Source organism: Neltuma alba, unplaced genomic scaffold (genome assembly GCF_004799145.2).
Source record: "Neltuma alba isolate B1F8T4 unplaced genomic scaffold, ASM479914v2 tig00011618_pilon, whole genome shotgun sequence".
Lineage (NCBI taxonomy): Eukaryota > Viridiplantae > Streptophyta > Magnoliopsida > Fabales > Fabaceae > Neltuma > Neltuma alba.
Genome location: NW_021636269.1, coordinates 119,282 through 137,826, shown reverse-complemented (window position 1 = coordinate 137,826; position 18,545 = coordinate 119,282). Strand labels below are relative to the sequence as shown.

Sequence of the window (18,545 nt, the reverse complement as noted above, 5' to 3'; positions counted from 1 at the left end):
ATAAATCATACATTTATTATATATCATAATTAAAAGTTCACATTGAGGTCAAAAAATATAAATAACAATTCATGTTGTTATAATATTTTATTGAAAATTTCAATCATAAAAATATGAAAAATAGAAAAATTGCCAAAAGGTCTTCATTTCAATTATGCACAAATATTTTTTTTGTTTTGCACATAATTAAAAATATGCTGCACATGATTAAAGAAAAAAAAAATGCACTTACTACAAATAAGTTGTAATTTTTTTTAGCAATTTCTGCTATAAAAGTTGTGCATAAACCTTTTATTTTGGCACTATTAATTGTATGTATTAGTCGTTGCACAATTTAAAATCCTTCAGGTGTGTAGCTTTGTTGCCCTTCACTGGCTGTTTGAATGCGTAAAGCAAGCCTAGTACTGTGTAACTAACTTTTTTAGCCATAATGTATCAAAACTATTGTTCATTGGAGCTCTAACGCAATGTAATGAACACACAAGTTAAAGTTGCGTTTGGATGGATTTTTAGTAATTCTAATTACATATCTACATTTTTAGGTTTGACTGCACAAAGTATGTTTACGACAGCGTAAATAACTTCTGTTTACCCGTAATCCATCAATAACATTGTTTATTGGAGCCTCATGACAGCTCAATGAACACAAAAAACATTAAGTATCCTCCCTAAACTGTTCCTACTGTACAATAATTGCCACTGATTAGCAAGGTGGTAATAAAGTTATGAAGTAATACAGGAGCTAAAGTCCCAATTCTCCAAACAGAAAAAATAAGAGTACAAAATTTCCAGCCCCATGCACTGCCCTGCATTCACTTGCGGAAGAATGGTTAAATCACTTGTCGCTGTGATGCCGAGGTTAGAGGCCGATGGACTGAAGGAAAATTTTCCGATGCTTACAAGGCTGACAATTCTACTTCCTGAGAGCATGGCCGGTATGCCACAAAGGTGCTGTCAATTGAGAAGGAACCGGTATTAAAACAAGTGATTCCTGTGTATTTGAAGGCTTTTTGCTCACTTCTGTCTCCCAAAATTATCTGCATCGGAGGATAACAATGGAACAAACGTCTAGTCACTTTCCAGTATTTGAATTCAATGGAAATGCTCCTCTTTCTCGCAGACCATCCAGTTTATAACTTTATTTACTACACATGACCCACTTGTAGAAGGAAAAATCACTGTCACCCCACCCTTGTTTGGGCAATAACAAGAAAATTACCAGCTGTTAAGATTTACATATGAAATAAAACATCGTATTCCTTCGATTTTGGACCACTAAAGGTGCCTATAAATATCCTGTCGAATCGTAAGTTTGATCCACAACATTCCAAAGAGTTTGGAGGGTAATGAATTAAATATGTAAATTATCAACTGATAGAGTCAGAAAAAGGAGTATAGATGCGAAGTGGGGTGTTATCATCTACTCGCCAAAGTCATTTTTCAACAAACTGCAATTTGCAATTTCACCAAGGATAAGATAGACACAAGTAAATACATTGGAGATTCTAGCATTTAAGAACCACAAGTTCATGATAGCTAGCAATCCATTTTCCAAAAAGGCATCCCCAGAAAATTGAAGTACGATAACATCAACTTAGTTCGCAAAGCAACATTTGATATCGTTAAACAAGACTGGACTATTAGTACCGTATGTGGAGTGGGATAAAGATATAGGCAGTGATCATAGTTCCAGATGATGGGTTGTACTGTTAGAGGCAATGGACAGAGATGGCTCTGATGGGTTATGGTAGCAACAAGCTGCATTATTATAAATTCAAAATCTTGGGGTTAGTGGATGTTATCCAAAAAGTCAGTTTAATCAATGAAAAATGGTAGAAAACGCTCAGTAAAGGAATAAATTACATGCTGAAAGGGATCATCAGTTTCTTCCATAGAAGGTGGCATTAAACATGATCGGCGCATTCTATACAGCAAATCCTGGCGGAAAAATACAATCTCTTGAGTGTAAAATTTGATCCTGCGGCCACAAAATTCTTATGTAGTAAGAATACTCAAACGCTTTATCAGCTCCTATAGCAAGCACAAACATGCAAAGCTGCAGAAAACATCTCAAAAAAATCTAATTTAGACAAACACTAACCTGCAAGGATTGCTTGAAAATATGGCATTGGGAACATGCTTCCGGAGTTCCTCAGTTAAATATTTTGGCAGAGCACATCTAGGTAGAACTGTTGAAGGACCTGAAAAAACACGGCATAGTGATATGATGCAAGGAAAAAGAAGTAAGAGATACTTATTACAAATGAAATCAAATACCTGGATCATCAGGACCTGGGATGAACAAAAATCGACTTTTCTCTATTAGCCGTGGATGGGCAGCAATCGTTTCCCCTAGCTTACCAAACTGCAACCTGCAGGTAGATGCATATGACAAGTGTTATTCTCACGACAAATTAACATTTTTTACATAATTAATTAAGCCAAAGTAGTTAGGACTAATTGTTCTCTAAGTACAAGACCAATTCTACCGCATCACAGTTATGTGTTTCTAATTTGTTGCTTTTCCTATCATAGTTCACATGAAATAAAAAAATCAACCCAAAGCTGCACTCACCGGAGGTTTGAGTAAGAATGAAAAGAAAGGTTACATGGATGAGAAGAAAAGTTTCCCATGAAAACAAACAAGGAAGGGACCACTTCCACACTCTCAAAACCATCCAGGACAATCTTCAGCTTTCCCATAGCCTTCTCTACGGAGAAACAGCATCAAGATTATATGAAGCCACTTCTAAAAAGCAAGGTGATAAAGGACATAAAAGAAAAGAGAAGATATTGAAGATTCCAATCACCTCTTCACTGTCTAGCCAGATATCAGACACTATAACAAACATGTCATTGACTGCTCTCTTTTCCATCTCTGCTAGTCTGATCTATTGAAATGGTATAGGTCAAGTACAAATTCATTGGTGAATCTAACAGATGCTAGGCAGAACATTAGGAAAGGAATAAATATCAGTGGCAACCAAGTGAGGATAAGGTGAGTAGTGAGTTCAGGATACAGTTTCCTCTTTAGTATAAGTGCCACCTCCAAAAAAGTCATGTCCCCCGCTTAATTTTAGTGACTTGCCTCTATCCTCCAATGGGGGGAATCCACATGTTAAGACCTGATAAAAAAGGAGAATATGCCCATAATTCAAAACTCAAAATGACAATATTAATGAATTCTTCAAGGAAAAGTATGACGATGCAAATGCAATCATTATTAAATGAACTTGAACACTCCAAATGACTTAACGTTGCCCATTAGCTATGAGTCCAATACGCATTCATGATTTCAGCCTTATTTTTTAAGGTCATGCACTACAGTTGTACTGGGAAGAGATATTGCGAAGGGCAACCAGAAGCTGTACAGGGTCTGTAGTGATTCTTCATCTTAAATACATTTGAGGGCTGAATAAAAGCTTATACAAAACCAAATAATTGGTTTAACAAATATTGTGAAATAAAGGACAAGTAAAGCTGCTGAAGAAGGACATGTAAGCAACCTGAAAGACACCGCTCACCAGCATCTCACCTTCTGCCACAATTATGGTGTTCTCTGTAAAGAATCCTGTAGTTATCTTGTATTGATTGTCAAAGAAACTAATACTGCTACACAATCCTTTTAGTGGAGTATTGAATTGTTGTGCAAGTTTCAGCGTAAGAAAAGATAAAAGATTATGAATATACATAATTCCATCTCGATCGCCTGTTACCAAAGTTCTCCAATCACTTAGCACAATCTAACAATACATAAGCTACACTCACTCTTTGGATCGACCAATATAAAGCGGGTTATCAAACGTTAATGTTCCTCAACCATGTCAGTCAAGTGTCAAGAACTAGAGAGTAACAAGAATTGAATTGGGAAATGAAATAGGGAAAAACATTGATTGGGAGAGTGAGAAAAACGCTCATGTTCTTATTTTAAAAAAAGTGACAAAAGGAGAGGATAAAAATTATTGAGTAATATCTGCAAATGTAAAAATAGATATTGCAAAAAGGAAAAGGAAAAAGATCCCATTCCCCCCTTAGTAACAAATGGGATATTTATGCAACAATTTAATTCACTGAAGTAGGACGCAATTTAAACTATCAATTGTAATATTTTGCTCCCAAGAAAACCTACTTAATGTACTTTAAGCAATTATAGAGCTCTTCCAATAAAGTACCATTCTCAAATAACAAAAGGATATAGCAGTAGATAAATTGATTTCAACCGAAGCAGTTAGGTCTTCTAAATAAAAATGCCCATCCTCCAGCTGTGATATCACTCCCATGATCCATCTTCTACCAGTTTGCCCAACCAGAGATTGGATGGGAGATATCTGCCAAACACAGCATTGCATTTTAAGATCATATTTATCCTCTCTAAGAACATATTCACCATGTTAAATGCATCAAAGACAGTTGTCACATTTTTACAAAAGTAAAGAGTCCCTGGAAATTATACCCAGTTGGTGCATCGAGTAATACCTCACAGCTTCCAAAATACGAAGACTCAGAATCAAAAGCAGGCTTTGCAAAATGCTGGTCACGAGAGAGCCTCTGGAACAGCAACAGAAATCTGTCCCTGTACAGAGCCGCTTTTGCCGATGCTTCCCCATGAATAGGTAAGCTGTTTGTATGCCTAGAATAAAAGACATGAGTCACAATACATTAAGCATTGGCCTAAACTTTGACTTATGATATACAAGTCTTATCGCAATCCTCAAACTTCTTTATAGCATGCTTTTATCGGATCATTTATACAGTTAAGAGTCCCGATCAGAGTCACAGGCTTTGAAATTAAGTCCAGTTCAATAGTCTTCGTAGATAAGGCATTGAAATTCCCAGCAATTCTTCAGCACAAAAAGTAAATTATTTAACAGAAACCACCCAGAATGGGACCTACTCGTAGAATTGCTTTTTGATAGGGTCGTATCGAAATTTAGGGACTAAGAATGCATCGACGACACGAAAGACTGAACCAATGCCAACAGCATCAGAGCTCTCCTCAACCGCTGCTTCCGCTTCTAACAGCAGGCTCACCACACGATGCACCGGTTCTTTGTCGATTATTGTAGATTTCACTGCCATTTCGAAGAAATTAGAAGCGGAAAGGATTAGTTGGGGGCTGAAATCGAAAACACAAGTAGAAAACTTTCAATATTAAAGCTCACATGATTCGTGTTCGAGCTGATCGAGGAGGAGATCGATAGCTTCATCTTCATCAGCGGCATCAAATCGACTTACGAAGGAAAGGATCTCATCAAGAGCGTCTACTTTGAGAGTGTAGCCTCTGATCTTACACTTACGCTGAACCTTCTTCCTCGTCGTCGATGCGCTCATCTCTCTGTCTCTGTCTCTCTCTCTGTCTGTCTGTGTGTGTGTGTGTCTGCGGACTGGAGGATTCGGCGGGAAAAATCTATTTTGCCGAGAGACCAGTGGCGGGAAGAATGATGGAAAAGGGCAATCCCGCCCCGTATTGGAACTCGGGAACGAATTTCGAGATCCGGCCGTTCATTTTTTGTACGGTTACAATTCCACAAGTACTTTTTGAAAAAATTATAAAGAAAGACTCCTAATATGTAAAATTACGCTTTAGGATTCTAAACTTAAAAAATAGCAAATAAAGACAGAGTTTCACTTTTGTAAATATGAAATGTGAATGAAATATCTAAAATGTCCCTCAATTAAATTGTGATTTGGTTTACTGAAGTTGTCATTCGCTAAAGTGAACTTATAATTTCCAATAGTCAACTCGTTATTTGACATACTCTCAGCCAAGTTGTGATTTGATCTACTGAAATTATCGCTCACTAAAATGAACTTGTCATTTTTTATAGTCAACTTGTCATTTAGTTGAGAGGTATTTTAGAAATTCATCACGATTTTATATTTATAAAAGTAAGATCGGGTATTTTTTACTATTTTTCAAATTAAGAATCTCAAATCATAATTTTACATATTAGGAGATCTTTGTTTGCAATTTTTTCTATTTTTTTCTTCATTGATGATTAATGCAACAATTAAAAAAAAAAAAGTCATTTAAAAATTTACTTCCTGCGGATTCGTGCGAGCCGGGTGGGGGCAATGGAGTTATATTGTAGGTTCGGCCTCCACCCGCTTCAAAGTTACCATTTTTAATCAATTTTTACAATCGCATTGCTTTTTCTTCCCCTTCGTTCGACCATGTCGTAGTTCTTGATTCATGTAAACAAGAAGAGATCAAATTATACCCCTGCTACTGCTGAATTCTTCCTTCCTGTAGTTCTTACTAAAGCGTTCGCTGAGAATAAAAAGCAGTTCTCAGTGAAGAATAATAAAAACTTCCCATATGTTTTATAGCATATACCAAACCGTCCTCAACTGCGTCAGTTCAGCCTCTGCTTCTCTATCGCAGGTCCGACAGGCTCACGCTCACATTCTCAAAGCTGGACTCTTTGGCAATGTCCAGCTTACGACCAGGCTCCTTTCTGTCTATGCTAATAATCTATGCTTTTACGATGTCAATCTTGTCCTCGATTCTATTCCCGAACCGGATTTGTTTTCCTTCTCCACTCTCATTCATGCTTTTGCGAAATTGAATCATTTTGACCATGTGTTGCGTGTATTCTCTCAAATGTTGTCTCGGGGTTTGGTGCCGGATAGTTATGTCCTTCCTAGCGCCATAAAGGCTTGCGCTGGACTACAGGCTCTGAAAGCAGGGCGACAGGTTCATGGGGCTGCTTATGTATCGGGCTTGGCTTCGGATTCAATAGTAGAATCATCTTTAGTGCATATGTATTTGAAATGTCACCAGATTGGAGATGCACAGATATTGTTTGATAGAATGCCTGAGAAAGACGTTGTTATTTGGAGTGCTATGATTGCTGGCTGCTCTCGTCAGGGACTTGGGGACAAGGCGAAGGAACTATTTTATGAGATGAGAAATAAGGGCGTGGGACCAAATTTGGTGTCATGGAATGGTATGATAGCTGGGCTCTGTAATAGCGGGTCACATGTTGAGGGGTTGATGTTTTTTCAAATGATGTTCTCTGAAGGCTTTCGCCCGGATGGCTCTACTATCTCCTGTGTTCTTCCTGCTGTAGGACACTTGGAGGACTTGACAATGGGCACCCAGGTTCATGGTTATGTGAACAAACAGGGCATTGGATCAGACAAGTTTGTGGTCAGTGCGCTTATAGACATGTATGGAAGATGTGCCTGTGCACTCGAGATGTCACAGTTGTTTGATGAATCTGACCAGACGGAAATAGGTTTGTGCAATGCTTTTCTTACAGGGTTGTCACGTAATGGTCTTGTTGACACTGCATTGGAGGTATTCAGGCGATTCAAAGCCCAAGGAATGGGATTGAATGTTGTGACATGGACATCAATGATAGCAAGTTGCTCCCAGAATGGGAAAGACTTGGAAGCCTTGGAGTTCTTTAGAGAGATGCAGGAATCAGGCTTGGAGCCTAACTTTATCACAATCCCAAGCCTGATTCCTGCTTGTGGAAATATTGCAGCATTGACGCACGGAAAGGCAATCCATTGCTTCTCTATCAGAAAAGGAATAGTTGACGATGTATATGTAGGTAGTGCTCTAATAGATATGTATGCCAAGTGTGGAAGGATCCGGTTATCTCGGCGTTGTTTTGATAGAATGCCAGCCAGAAATTTGGTTTCTTGGAATGCGATAATGAGAGGATATGCTATGCATGGAAATGCGAGGGAAACAATAGAGATGTTTCATATGATGCAGCAGAGTGGCCAGACATCTGACGTTATTACCTTCATTTGCCTGTTATCTGCCTGCAGCCAGAATGGCTTAACAGAAGAAGGATGGCATTATTTTAACAGCATGTCCACTGAACATGGCGTTGAAGCCAAATTGGAGCATTATGCATGCATGGTGACACTGCTAAGTCGTGTAGGAAAACTTGAAGAAGCTTATTCTCTTATCAAGAAAATGCCATTTCAACCCGATGCTTGTATTTGGGGAGCATTGTTAAGCTCTTGCAAAGTTCACCATAACCTGAGGTTAGGTGAGATTGCTGCAAAGAAGCTTTTTGAGTTGGAACCAGACAATCCTGGGAGTTATATTCTTCTGTCCAATATCTATGCCTCAAAGGGTATGTGGGGTGAGGTGAATAGAATACGAGGTGTGATGAAGAGTATGGGACTTAGGAAAAACCCGGGCTGCAGTTGGATTGAGTTAGGACGCAGAGTTCATATGCTTCTAGCTGGGGACAACTCACATCCACAAATGGGACTGATCCTGGAAAAGTTGGATAAACTGAATATTGAAATGAATAAGTTTGGCTACTATCCTGATACTAATAATGTTCTGCAAGATGTTGAAGAGCAAGATAAGGCACAGATATTGTGTGGGCACAGCGAGAAGTTGGCTGTAGTATTAGGATTACTGAACACAAGTCCTGGGCAACCTCTTCAAGTGATTAAGAACCTGCGAATCTGTGATGACTGCCATGCTGTTATAAAATTCATATCCAGCTTTGAACAAAGGGAAATATATGTCAGAGATACAAATCGTTTTCATCATTTCAAAGATGGTATTTGCTCATGTGGGGAACATTGGTGAATTATTTTTGGTTAGCCTTTGAATTCCTCTCCAAGAGGAGTTCATTCTGTGCCATTGGTTCTTTCGGCTGATCAACAAACAGAAGCACATTAACCATGATGACGTGTGCTTACATTAAGTTAACTCGATCGATTAACATCTTCAGAATAAGGATTTGTGTATCATATTTTTGTTACTTTATAAAATGCTAAATCCTTTCCAATTTTTAGTACTCGTATTGTTTGGCTAGAATGTAGAAACTTATGCAAAAATCAAAATATCCAAAATATATTACACTTGGATGACAATTGTTCGATAAAAATTGTATTTTTTTAATTAATTTTTTAATCCAGGAATGGGAGATGCAATTTTAAGTCCAAAGTCGTTTTTTCAATATGTTTTCTTTTTTATTCCATGCTATTCTCTATTTTTATTTTATTTCATTTGATGTATCAAATAGGCCTAGCGTTTACTTGCCTAAGTTTCATTAAACACCAAAATATCATGAAGTTGAAACAACTTTGTTTATTAAAATTTATCCTGTTACTGCATATTGCAAGTTTCACGAATTAAAGGACGATGTCACAGAAAGAAATAGCCAAAAAGTTTTTATGTTTCCAACTACTTGAAAAATGAAACGCACACGCACACCCTTCCACATCTGGGTGTTCCTCTGGCCTTCCCAGAAATTGAAATGCCTTTGGTGGAAAGAACAAGTACCATTTTCTTGATGGGTTTATATGAGGCTAGAAATCATAGAAATAAAATAAAATAAAAGGCTTGCAATAAATTACAATTCAAAAAATCGCATAAGAAACTACACACAAATTCTCTTTTTCTTTTTCCCTTTCTTTGGTAGTATCTGTCTCATTCAGCTGAGTTAGTGGCTATCATAGTCAGTCCTTGAAAATGCCAAAGTTCTCTGGTGATCTCATCCAAAAGTCCATTAAGAAGATGCTTTTCCATGTTTCTTATAGCCTCATATGTTTCAATAAAGGCAAACGTATCATCATTCCAACCCAACTCCCACATACAGTCGATATCTGGATCCTTATTGTACACGTCATTTTCTAGCATTTTAGGAAGGTAGTCCTCAATTTCAACTTGGGAAATCCTGCTTCTTCCGTATAATGTTAGCTTCTCTATGTCTTCATTCAGCTGCCTAACCAAGTCATCTAAGGATCTAATTCTAATGGTACTGGTTGATGCCTTTGAGCAAGGATGAACTTTGAACTCTTGTCTTATCCCTTTTCGTTTCATGACTTCATATCCACAGTCTAACATGAGTTTGCTGCTTAAGTCTTGATTATCCCAACCACTGCCAAGGGGAGTGCTATATGGCATGTCAAATCTGAAAATTGTTTCTGCAGTGTTGAGGAATAACTGACTCTTGATCAAGTTCCACTTTAGACGGTTTTCGCTTTCTGTGAGTGGTTTAGGGCAAAAAATCTTGCCTTGCACTTGTACGTGAGAGTTCATGCTCATCCTGTCTTCATGCATTCCTGTATATTAAAAATGTTAACTAAAATCTGTAAATTTGCTTTGACATTATTTTATACCGAAAATCATGGTAACCAAAAAAAGAAAAAAGGGTCAATGTCATGAGACAGAAAAAGTAGTAAATAAATGAGATACGTAATCTCTGGATTTGTGTAATATATGAGCATAGTAATTGAGGCTTTTCCCTCCGTTTGTGGGCCACCGTTCCGCTCTGATGAGCAGGAAGGAAAATAATAATTTGTGGATGCTGTGAAAAGTATAATGACCTCACGGAATATGAATGAAGATAGTGAATGACAGCTAACCCAAAATTACTGTCATTCCTTAACATGCACTATAACTGGAGGTACTGTGATATTCATGAAAGAGAAGTTTCACTGAAATTCAGAGTTATACTCACCATTCATGGTGCATGGTGCAATTTGGCCTGACTCCAATCCTTCATCTGCTGTCACAAGAGCAGCTTGATCTTGCAAATCTCTGATTGTCACTGACTTCACGCCTTGATGCTGCAAAATATACAACAAGGATTTGGAAGAAAGGTTATCAGTACTTGAGTTATATATATTTATATACTTGCTTTGCTCCCATGAGACAATTAATGCTTACCAAATAGTTGGAAATTAAAGCTTCTGATTCCTGTGAGCATCTCACTTCCGATGGTTCAGTGGTAGCTACTGGTCTATTGGAGCTAATGATACATGTGTCTGCTTCTTTGGAGGAGCCCACCCTTTCTTGCTCAGCTTCTTTTGAGACATTAAACTTGTCAGATGTTCTTTGCATCACTTGTTGCATAATGGGACTCTGTTGCTTTATTTGTTTCGGGATTTGGAGAATTTTTCCATTTCTTCGGGTCAGCACCTCATCAATCTTTCCTGGCATATCACTTTTATGCTTTTTAGTATTCTTTACCTTCTTGTCAGCTATTTTGTGGACACTTCTTTCAACCATCACTTTCAGGACGCCCTGCCTTCCCTTGACTTGATCTCTTGGAGAGGAAAGCTGAGTTGACTCCTTATTCATCTCGTTGATTTGCATATGTAAGCCATTGGAGACTTCATCTCTGACTAGATTATCATAGTAGCTAATTGAAGACCGGTCCGAATTCACAGCACCGGAATTTTCTGCTAAATTGTGCTCAAGTGATACAACATGGTTTACGAATAGCTGCTTCTTCTGAGAACTGAACAACTCATGCGGGGGTTTGGATAAATTACTGGATGGAGGTTCACTCCCTCTTTGTGATCTTCCCTTTAACATTTGCTTTTCACTCAGCTGGGGCCGCTGTTCTTTATTATGCTTCTCTTCCCGAGGCCCGTACTTCAAGACCAAGCTTGACTCCTGAATTCCAAGATGATTCTGAGACATTTCTTGATTTGCTAAGATGTGCATGTTTGTGTGTCTCTTTTCAGATTGATGAAGGCTTCCATTGGTTTCCTTTTGCTCCTGCAATAAAGATTTAACTTCCGATCTTCGATTCACTTGTTCCATCTGATTCAGCATGTTATTTAGAACTAGATCATTGGTTCTGCCTTTCACTGTGCCTTTCTGTTCTCTGTTAGTTGTGTGATCCTGTCTTCTTCCTTTCTCCTGAACCCCTATTCGACTCTCTCTGATAAAATTGACCCTCATAGTACTGTCATTTTGCTTGTTCTTTTTTATGCTGCCCGTATCTGAGCTTTTCAATGATTTTATTCCATTATCAGCGACCGCCCCAGATTTGGCCTTCCGCATATTCAAACTTTTATCAACACCAAGCTCCTTATGCTGGGTTGCAGGCATGGTAGAAGCTTCTATCACTTTTTGCTTTTTCTGGGGTAACAAATTCTCTGTTTGTCTGCTCTTCAGTTCCATCTTCTTCTCACTTCCTTTTGAAGTATGCTTGAATGTCATTCCTTCTATCTTTTGTGCAGAACTGGAATCCCTCTGTTGGGTGTATTTCCCTTCCACTTTCTCTGGCGGATTATCCAAACCCATCAGCTTGGCTATTACATTTGGTATCATACTCATGTCTGGATCAGATTGCACTGAGGCCAACTGATTATTTTGTTCAGAAAGAGCATTGAGACTCTTCATGTTAGAGCCATAGCTAGATGATCGCTTATGATGAGGAAGCAATTTAGATGTGTTGACATCTTGCTTTCCGTTATTTAATTTTTTTCCTTTGGAGTAATTTGTCTGCATGAGACTTGTGTTTTGATTTCCTTGAAGGTTTTGAGAGTGTTTAGGGCGCTTGTCAAAGGAGAAAACTGGTGGTGCCAGTTGCTTTTGCTCCGAAGTGTTGGTTTTTTCATCATCTTCATTACCATCATCATCATCATCCTCTAATAATATGATCCGAGTTTTCTTCTGTGGCGTCACGATGAACTCTGAATTTTTCTGCTGGTTTACTATGATCCTGAGGGACTCCTCCAAATTTATAGCACCTTGCAATAATTCCTTTGCAAATTCTATTGACTGTCTATCTATGGTAAGACCATTGGAGTTGGAGGCACTTAATATCTGGTTTAATTTCTGTGCACCTTTGTATATCTCATTTATCTGCACAGGAGAGAGAGCAGGGAACTGACTAGCTGAAGCTAATTCTCGACCCGAATTGCCTCGTCGTTCCATCTTGCCAAAGCTCAATGTTCCCTTTTTAAGCTGGCTAAAGAAACTCATGATTGAACCAGTGAAAGAATCAGTTCCTCTTATTTTCCCTCCATTCTCAAATGGAAAAGCCAGGGCTAAGGACATATCACCACTTTGCTCCAACCTCTGAACTGTCCCATATGGAACAATCTGATTTGAAACTTCTCCGGTTTTTGTTGATCTATGGCTTCTGCTGGCCCTATTTGGCATGTTCCCAGTTCTGGAACTAACCTGCAGCGCATGAAAGAAATCTCAGTGACAGTTTCATAATATTTGCTTTCATGGACACAGAAAGTATCATAGCATACTTACACTTTCGCTTCCTTTATAACTCCTGGATCCCCTTTGCGTTTGCTTGGAATATGCATATGCATCTGCATGAGCATGTTTGGCACAATTAGATCACATGGGGTTTATTACATGCAAGGGAGAAAATATGTTCACTTCCTTCGTGTATGTGCAAGGATGTTAATTAGTTGCCAAAGTTTGACGTTAAAGCTGATTGTAAATAATGAATTGTGGTTGTCTACAGTAAATAAATTATTGCCTATAGTGACATGGAAAGATGAAAAGAAGATAAAGAATGAGCGTTTTTTAAAAAAAAACATAAATAAAGTGGATCCCATATATATTCTCATCTTTTGTGCCACTCTCTCTTACCATATTATGGTAGTATTACAAAGGATCCCAAACTCGTACGGTTATAGCTCTCTTTTACTGGGTTTTCTTGGAATTCTTTTTAAGAATTTGAATCTAAGGGGCGCTGATTTTGTCTTCGACTAAATACAATAAACTTTCTTGCTGAGTAGCTAGAAGGGGACTCCTGAACTGTTCAACTTGTTTCTTGCTAATAGTAAATTGCAGGAAAAACAATCCTAATACAAAAAAAATATTTGAAGACAAAAAGAAGCAAGCGATCCCCATCCCATCTGGAGACAAGAAAATCTGGAATCATACTGAATAAGTTAATAATATCAATACATCTGTTCAAAATTTGATTTCCAGATTCCAAAATAGTCTAACAAATGGGGAAAACGTCAAAAGATTTATATATTTTTAAATTCCATCCTACAAGGATGTTATTATTTATATATCTCATGCTGAGATGTTTCATATACAGATTAGAATACTCAATTATGCATGATATTTCATATGTAGATTAGAATACTCAATTACGTGCTTTCTGCCTGAATACAACGCATTGCATCATTAACACAGGTCTAAATGAAGAGTCATACACAATTCTGTTCCAGCTCCACTGGGCAAAAGAAGTGGTATTTCACAGACTCGAAAGAAAGAAAGAAGAAAAGAAAGTGAGAATCACCAGCCACAATGAACTTACCTACAGGAGGCTGTTTGGATTGGCTTGATTTCTGAGATGCATTCATTCGTTCTTTCCTTAAACGCAAATCATCAAGCAGTTTCTGTGCAAAATCTGATCTCTTGGCCATCTTCTTCTGGTTGAAACTAGAGCCGTTTGCCTTCTGACACTGCAAGCTTTGCAATATGGAAGAATGGATTGCTTTACAATGTGTGTGGCTTACATTTTTCAGGTACGAAAAAGAAGGGAATGTTCTGCTTCTTTAATGGGTAAGAGGGTGCTATCAGAGTTGGGTGAAGTGTTAATTCTGTCATCAAGAAGCAAACACAATGGGGTGAGGTTTCTGTGAGTTTGAAAATCATGTGTATCCTAAAATTCTATCATGATATAAATTCTTTTCTCAAATGGGTAAGACTTTATTCTTTCAATTAACTACAGGCAAAAGGGATGCCTCTTGTGTAAGGTCTCAAATGGATAGAAAAATCCATGCTAAAAGAGTTACTCCCATTTTAGTTTGGATTTAACAATACTCAAATCTAAATTTGATTTACTGTGGCACATTTGGGTGAGGGGCAATAACACCCCTAACCTAAGGAAAATCACGAAAAGTTTTTATATTGTGTACTCACAATAATTATAATTTTGAACCTCAACAATTTGTATGTCAAGAAAATCTCAATATTTGAAGCTCATTTGTTTCTCACTTATCGGAGAGGTCAAAATATGATTTGATAATGAGATCTTATTCAAGAGAAACAGTGCAGTCATTCAGGGGAAAAAAGAAGGGGAACCATTTTCATGCATTCATTATTCTTTCATTTAAGCAATCACGCCAGCTTAATTGAAAAAGCAAATGCCTTCTTAGAAAGCAATTAAGTTCTGCTTTGATGTTGTTCATATAATTTTTTATACCCTTTTTTATGTCGGATCTGGCATAATCTTCTTTAACATCTCTTTCTTTCTTTGAAGGAGATGCTTCAAGATTTAGTCGACTTGCATATTCTGTTTTTCTTTTATTTCGAGTCTTTTACTCTAACTCGAGATATTTTTCTGTATTCACACGACAATCTCAACAAACCTGTATTCACACGTTCATTAACTGCCTCATAAATTCTTGCCAAGTGATGAAAATTTTTTTTGTTGCATTGAAGTCTCGGGTGCTTTTTTTTTTTCATATCGATACCAAATGATTGTCATAAAAGAGAACTAAATCAGAATTAATGGGAAAAGTGAAACTGTGTGAAGTTGGGGTGTGAATTTGTGTGACAAAGGATGGGTGTGTATGAAAATGATGGGTGTGTACTGCCAAATGAGTCTCAGTCACTGAGTGCGTGGAAGTGGGTATAAGCATCTAACTTTTATTGTAATGCAAGCAATGACTAAGACTTGAAGTTGAGCTTCCTCCCTAAGCTTTTCCTTCTTTTTCCCTCTTCTGTGAATATATTCCCTCAAAAAACTATTCCTTGGCCCTCACATTCCACTCAGCTCCAATTCCTCAAGAATTTATAATCTCATACAGAGAGACACAAATATATACATATATATATTTATATGTATGTATATACTACCTCCGGTCCTTAATATAAGACTTTGTTTGATTTTTATTTTGGTTCTAAATATAAGACTCCAATTCATTTTGTCTCTCATATTTATGCATTTTTTCCCAATATACTCCTTCCAGCAATAGTAATTCTAGCCAATATACTTGATTAGTAAGGATATTTTAGGAAAAATAACACCTATTTATTATACCAGAGGTGGTATATTGCAAAAGCTAAATACTCTTTATTCATGTGTCCACACATTCCCAAAAGCAATAATATCCTAGAGCGTAATTATGCATGGGGCTTAAATTTTATCATTTCACTCATCATTGTCTCTTTTCTCTGTTTTTCCGCAGATGTTCTGTGTGTGTGTGTATGAATTTAAAGGATATAAACCCAATGATTTCATGTATATTCCTAGATACTCCTCATGTTGTAAATATAGGACATAGGATCTAGTTTGACAGCAAATTTTGATGTTAACACGAATGAGTTTAATTTATTTTATCTATCATACTTATCACCTTTTTTAAACTAATTGATGTAAATTTGAAGGACAATTTCGCCGCTTTGTGTAAAATTAGTTAGGTTGAGAAATACCTAAAAGAAAATGATCAAATGAAAGAGGCTGCAACGTGTTTTCAAGGCCAAAAATACAACATGCAAAATGACCAAATTGTCCTTCAGATTTATATCACTAGTTTTCCTAACTTATACTCCTCCGATCCTTAATATAAGACCCATTTAACTAATTTGATTACATTAAGGAAGTTAGATAAGTTAGTTAATTACAAAAAATGTGACACTTTTTTCCTAAAATACCATAATTATCTTTCTTAATACCTCATCTTCCTCTCCTACTTGATTATGGTTGAGGAAGTATCTATAAGGATAATTTAGAGAAAATTGATAAATATAAGAAATGGTTCTTACATTTAGAACCAAAACCAACTCAATAATTGGGTCTTATATTAAGGACCGGAGGAGTAAAATAATATATGAACTAATGTTTTAAAAGATTATGTTAGAAGAATTATGTTACACATAATTAAGTAATCTAACTAACTTCTTTATTCTACCTAAATTAGATAAATAATTAGTACATCAAGGATTGGACGGGTGATTCTCAAATTTTGGCTTCATTTTAAATATGAGGTCTTGTTCTCTTATCTCCTATATTAAATTTTTTTAATAATACTTCTATTTATTGTAGCATTTGTTTATCGTATGATTTTTTTGCCAACTACTTATTGTATAATATGGTCCTTCCGTGATTATTATTCTCTGCCAACATGAACATCCCAACTAACCGTTGTTACCCATGCGGTACCTTGAATTTGGTGGAGGAGATTATTGTAATGGGCATTTTTCTTTTGTTATCTTAAAAATGCATTAATTTTTCAAATTTTCTGCCAAAAAAATATAATTTGATTGCTAGCCTCAGAAGTTGGGAGTCAAATCAGAGCTTTGATGAAGTTGCCGCAGCATAATCACAATGGCGACTCATATGGTTCAAGTAGGTGTCACACTATATTTTCGGTTTATTAATAAAACCAAAATAATTCCCAGATTATATAATTTTATATTAAGGATTGAAATAATACCTCCGGTCTAATTATAAGAGATAGTTGACTAATTTGAAGAGATTAAGAAAGTAAGTTGAGTCAGTTATTTGTCTTAAATAGATTGTTTTTCTTAAAATATCATTACTAATCAAGTGTATTGGTTAGAATTACCATTGTTAAAAGGACTATTTTAGAAGAAAAAATATATAAATATGAGAGACAAAGTGGGTTGGAGTCTTATATTTAGTACCAAAATAAAAGTCAAATAAGGTCTTATATTAAAGATCGGAGGTAGTAGTATAAGAGAAAATTTGAAAGAGAGATGGAAATACAAAAATAAGAATCATATGCTCGGAGAAATTGACACCATAAAAATAGAGGTACACTCAATTTTTTTTTAAGAAAAATATATTTCTTCCGCCTAATCATTTGATTTATCTGTTTTTTTTTTTTTTCGTTTAGGACATGTACTAGGAAAGAACGTAATTTTCAATATATACAAGCCATGAAGAAAGTGAGACATTGGTAATAGAAATATAGAGTACATATATATAGTTCACTTATTTTTGTATTAATTTTTATGTTTTTATCATCTTTAATACACTCATTTACTAAATACAGGTAATTCAAATTCAAAATGGATGATTTCATCAAGTTTAAAAAATAATAAAATCGTACAAGTCTCTCACTTATAGGAATCACACAACTTATTCTACAGCTCACTTGAATCTCCAGAAACAGTTTTGTGGGTCTATAGTCACGGCAGCAGTTTCAGAATCTAGTTCTGTATGTCTTTATAACATAAACCAATTTTTTTAAAAAGAAGATTCCGGTTAACATAAATTTTGGTCCTTCAAGTTTATTTTTATTTTAGTTTTAATATCTAAAATTTCAAATCATAGATTTTAGTCTCTCGAGTTTCTTTTCATTTAAAATATCGGTCCTTTAATCTAACAAAAAATTAGCCTATTTTACCATTTGAGGAATCAAAACCTATAGTTTGAAACTTAAAAAACTAAAATTAAAATGAAAGCAAAATTGATAGACCAAAAATTATAATAACCCTAAAAATTAAGAAACCCATTCCTTAACACAATGCATGAAACTAACTTCTTGCTTCTGTAACCCATACATTTTGTCGGGAGAAAAAAAACTCAGATTTTATAAGAGTTTTTACCAGCCTATCCTTGAAATTGTAGCTTTGTCCACGGTCTAACCTGTATGCCTTTTTTTGGGTACGGTTTTCCCTTTTTTTTGGGACTTCAACTTTTTTTTTTGGCTAAAGCATAGGTATCCTCCTATTATATGCAATTCTAATTCCTATTGAGGTACTGTCAAGCACTAAATGTGAGCACCTCTCCCAGTGAGAATTCGAATCTTAATTTGTCACGTTGTGAAGAACTAGCCTCTTCTGCTAAACCCAACTCTTATTAGTA

General features: G+C 36.3%; 3 protein-coding genes across 4 annotated transcripts; 1 reads left to right on the top strand and 2 right to left on the bottom strand.

Moving 5' to 3' along the window:
- Window positions 1-562: 562 nt before the first annotated feature.
- Window positions 563-5,370, bottom strand: LOC114715875 (DNA polymerase epsilon subunit B). Of its 2 annotated transcripts, none has more exons than XM_028900782.1 (13): window positions 5,163-5,370; window positions 4,895-5,072; window positions 4,477-4,630; window positions 4,197-4,328; window positions 3,507-3,584; window positions 3,021-3,125; window positions 2,811-2,891; window positions 2,576-2,706; window positions 2,278-2,372; window positions 2,102-2,201; window positions 1,864-1,978; window positions 1,648-1,758; window positions 563-1,037 (listed from the first exon to the last, which is right to left on the bottom strand). In XM_028900782.1, exons 1-13 carry the CDS (start codon window positions 5,329-5,331, stop codon window positions 897-899), a joined length of 1,590 nt encoding a protein of 529 aa, XP_028756615.1. In that variant the 5' UTR covers window positions 5,332-5,370; the 3' UTR covers window positions 563-896. The 2 variants fall into 2 exon arrangements, with proteins under 2 accessions (XP_028756615.1, XP_028756616.1); XM_028900783.1 differs by having other exon boundaries at window positions 3,525-3,584.
- Window positions 5,371-6,198: 828 nt separating this feature from the next.
- On the top strand, window positions 6,199-8,771 carry LOC114715874 (pentatricopeptide repeat-containing protein At1g20230). The gene has a single exon (XM_028900781.1). The coding sequence runs from the start codon at window positions 6,320-6,322 to the stop codon at window positions 8,567-8,569; it is 2,250 nt and encodes a 749-aa protein (XP_028756614.1). The 5' UTR covers window positions 6,199-6,319; the 3' UTR covers window positions 8,570-8,771.
- Window positions 8,772-9,143: 372 nt separating this feature from the next.
- Window positions 9,144-14,374, bottom strand: LOC114715884 (uncharacterized). The gene is made up of 5 exons (XM_028900793.1): window positions 14,022-14,374; window positions 12,992-13,053; window positions 10,658-12,910; window positions 10,449-10,557; window positions 9,144-10,050 (listed from the first exon to the last, which is right to left on the bottom strand). Exons 1-5 carry the CDS (start codon window positions 14,128-14,130, stop codon window positions 9,416-9,418), a joined length of 3,168 nt encoding a protein of 1,055 aa, XP_028756626.1. The 5' UTR covers window positions 14,131-14,374; the 3' UTR covers window positions 9,144-9,415.
- Window positions 14,375-18,545: the final 4,171 nt, after the last annotated feature.

What these genes read in the sequence shown, in the direction of transcription:
- LOC114715874 (XM_028900781.1), top strand. Translation starts at nt 6,320, where the DNA reads ATGTTTTATAGCATATACCAAACCGTCCTCAACTGCGTCAGTTCAGCC.
- LOC114715875 (XM_028900782.1), bottom strand. Translation starts at nt 5,331, where the DNA reads ATGAGCGCATCGACGACGAGGAAGAAGGTTCAGCGTAAGTGTAAGATC. An exon ending in CGTATTTTGGAAGCTGTGAG is followed by an intron (nt 4,329 to 4,476) that starts GTATTACTCGAT and finishes TGTGTTTGGCAG; the next exon opens with ATATCTCCCATCCAATCTCT. An exon ending in CTTATACTAAAGAGGAAACT is followed by an intron (nt 2,892 to 3,020) that starts GTATCCTGAACT and finishes CCATTTCAATAG; the next exon opens with ATCAGACTAGCAGAGATGGA.
- LOC114715884 (XM_028900793.1), bottom strand. Translation starts at nt 14,130, where the DNA reads ATGGCCAAGAGATCAGATTTTGCACAGAAACTGCTTGATGATTTGCGT. An exon ending in ATCCAAACAGCCTCCTGTAG is followed by an intron (nt 13,054 to 14,021) that starts GTAAGTTCATTG and finishes ATGCTCATGCAG; the next exon opens with ATGCATATGCATATTCCAAG. An exon ending in GTTATAAAGGAAGCGAAAGT is followed by an intron (nt 12,911 to 12,991) that starts GTAAGTATGCTA and finishes CATGCGCTGCAG; the next exon opens with GTTAGTTCCAGAACTGGGAA.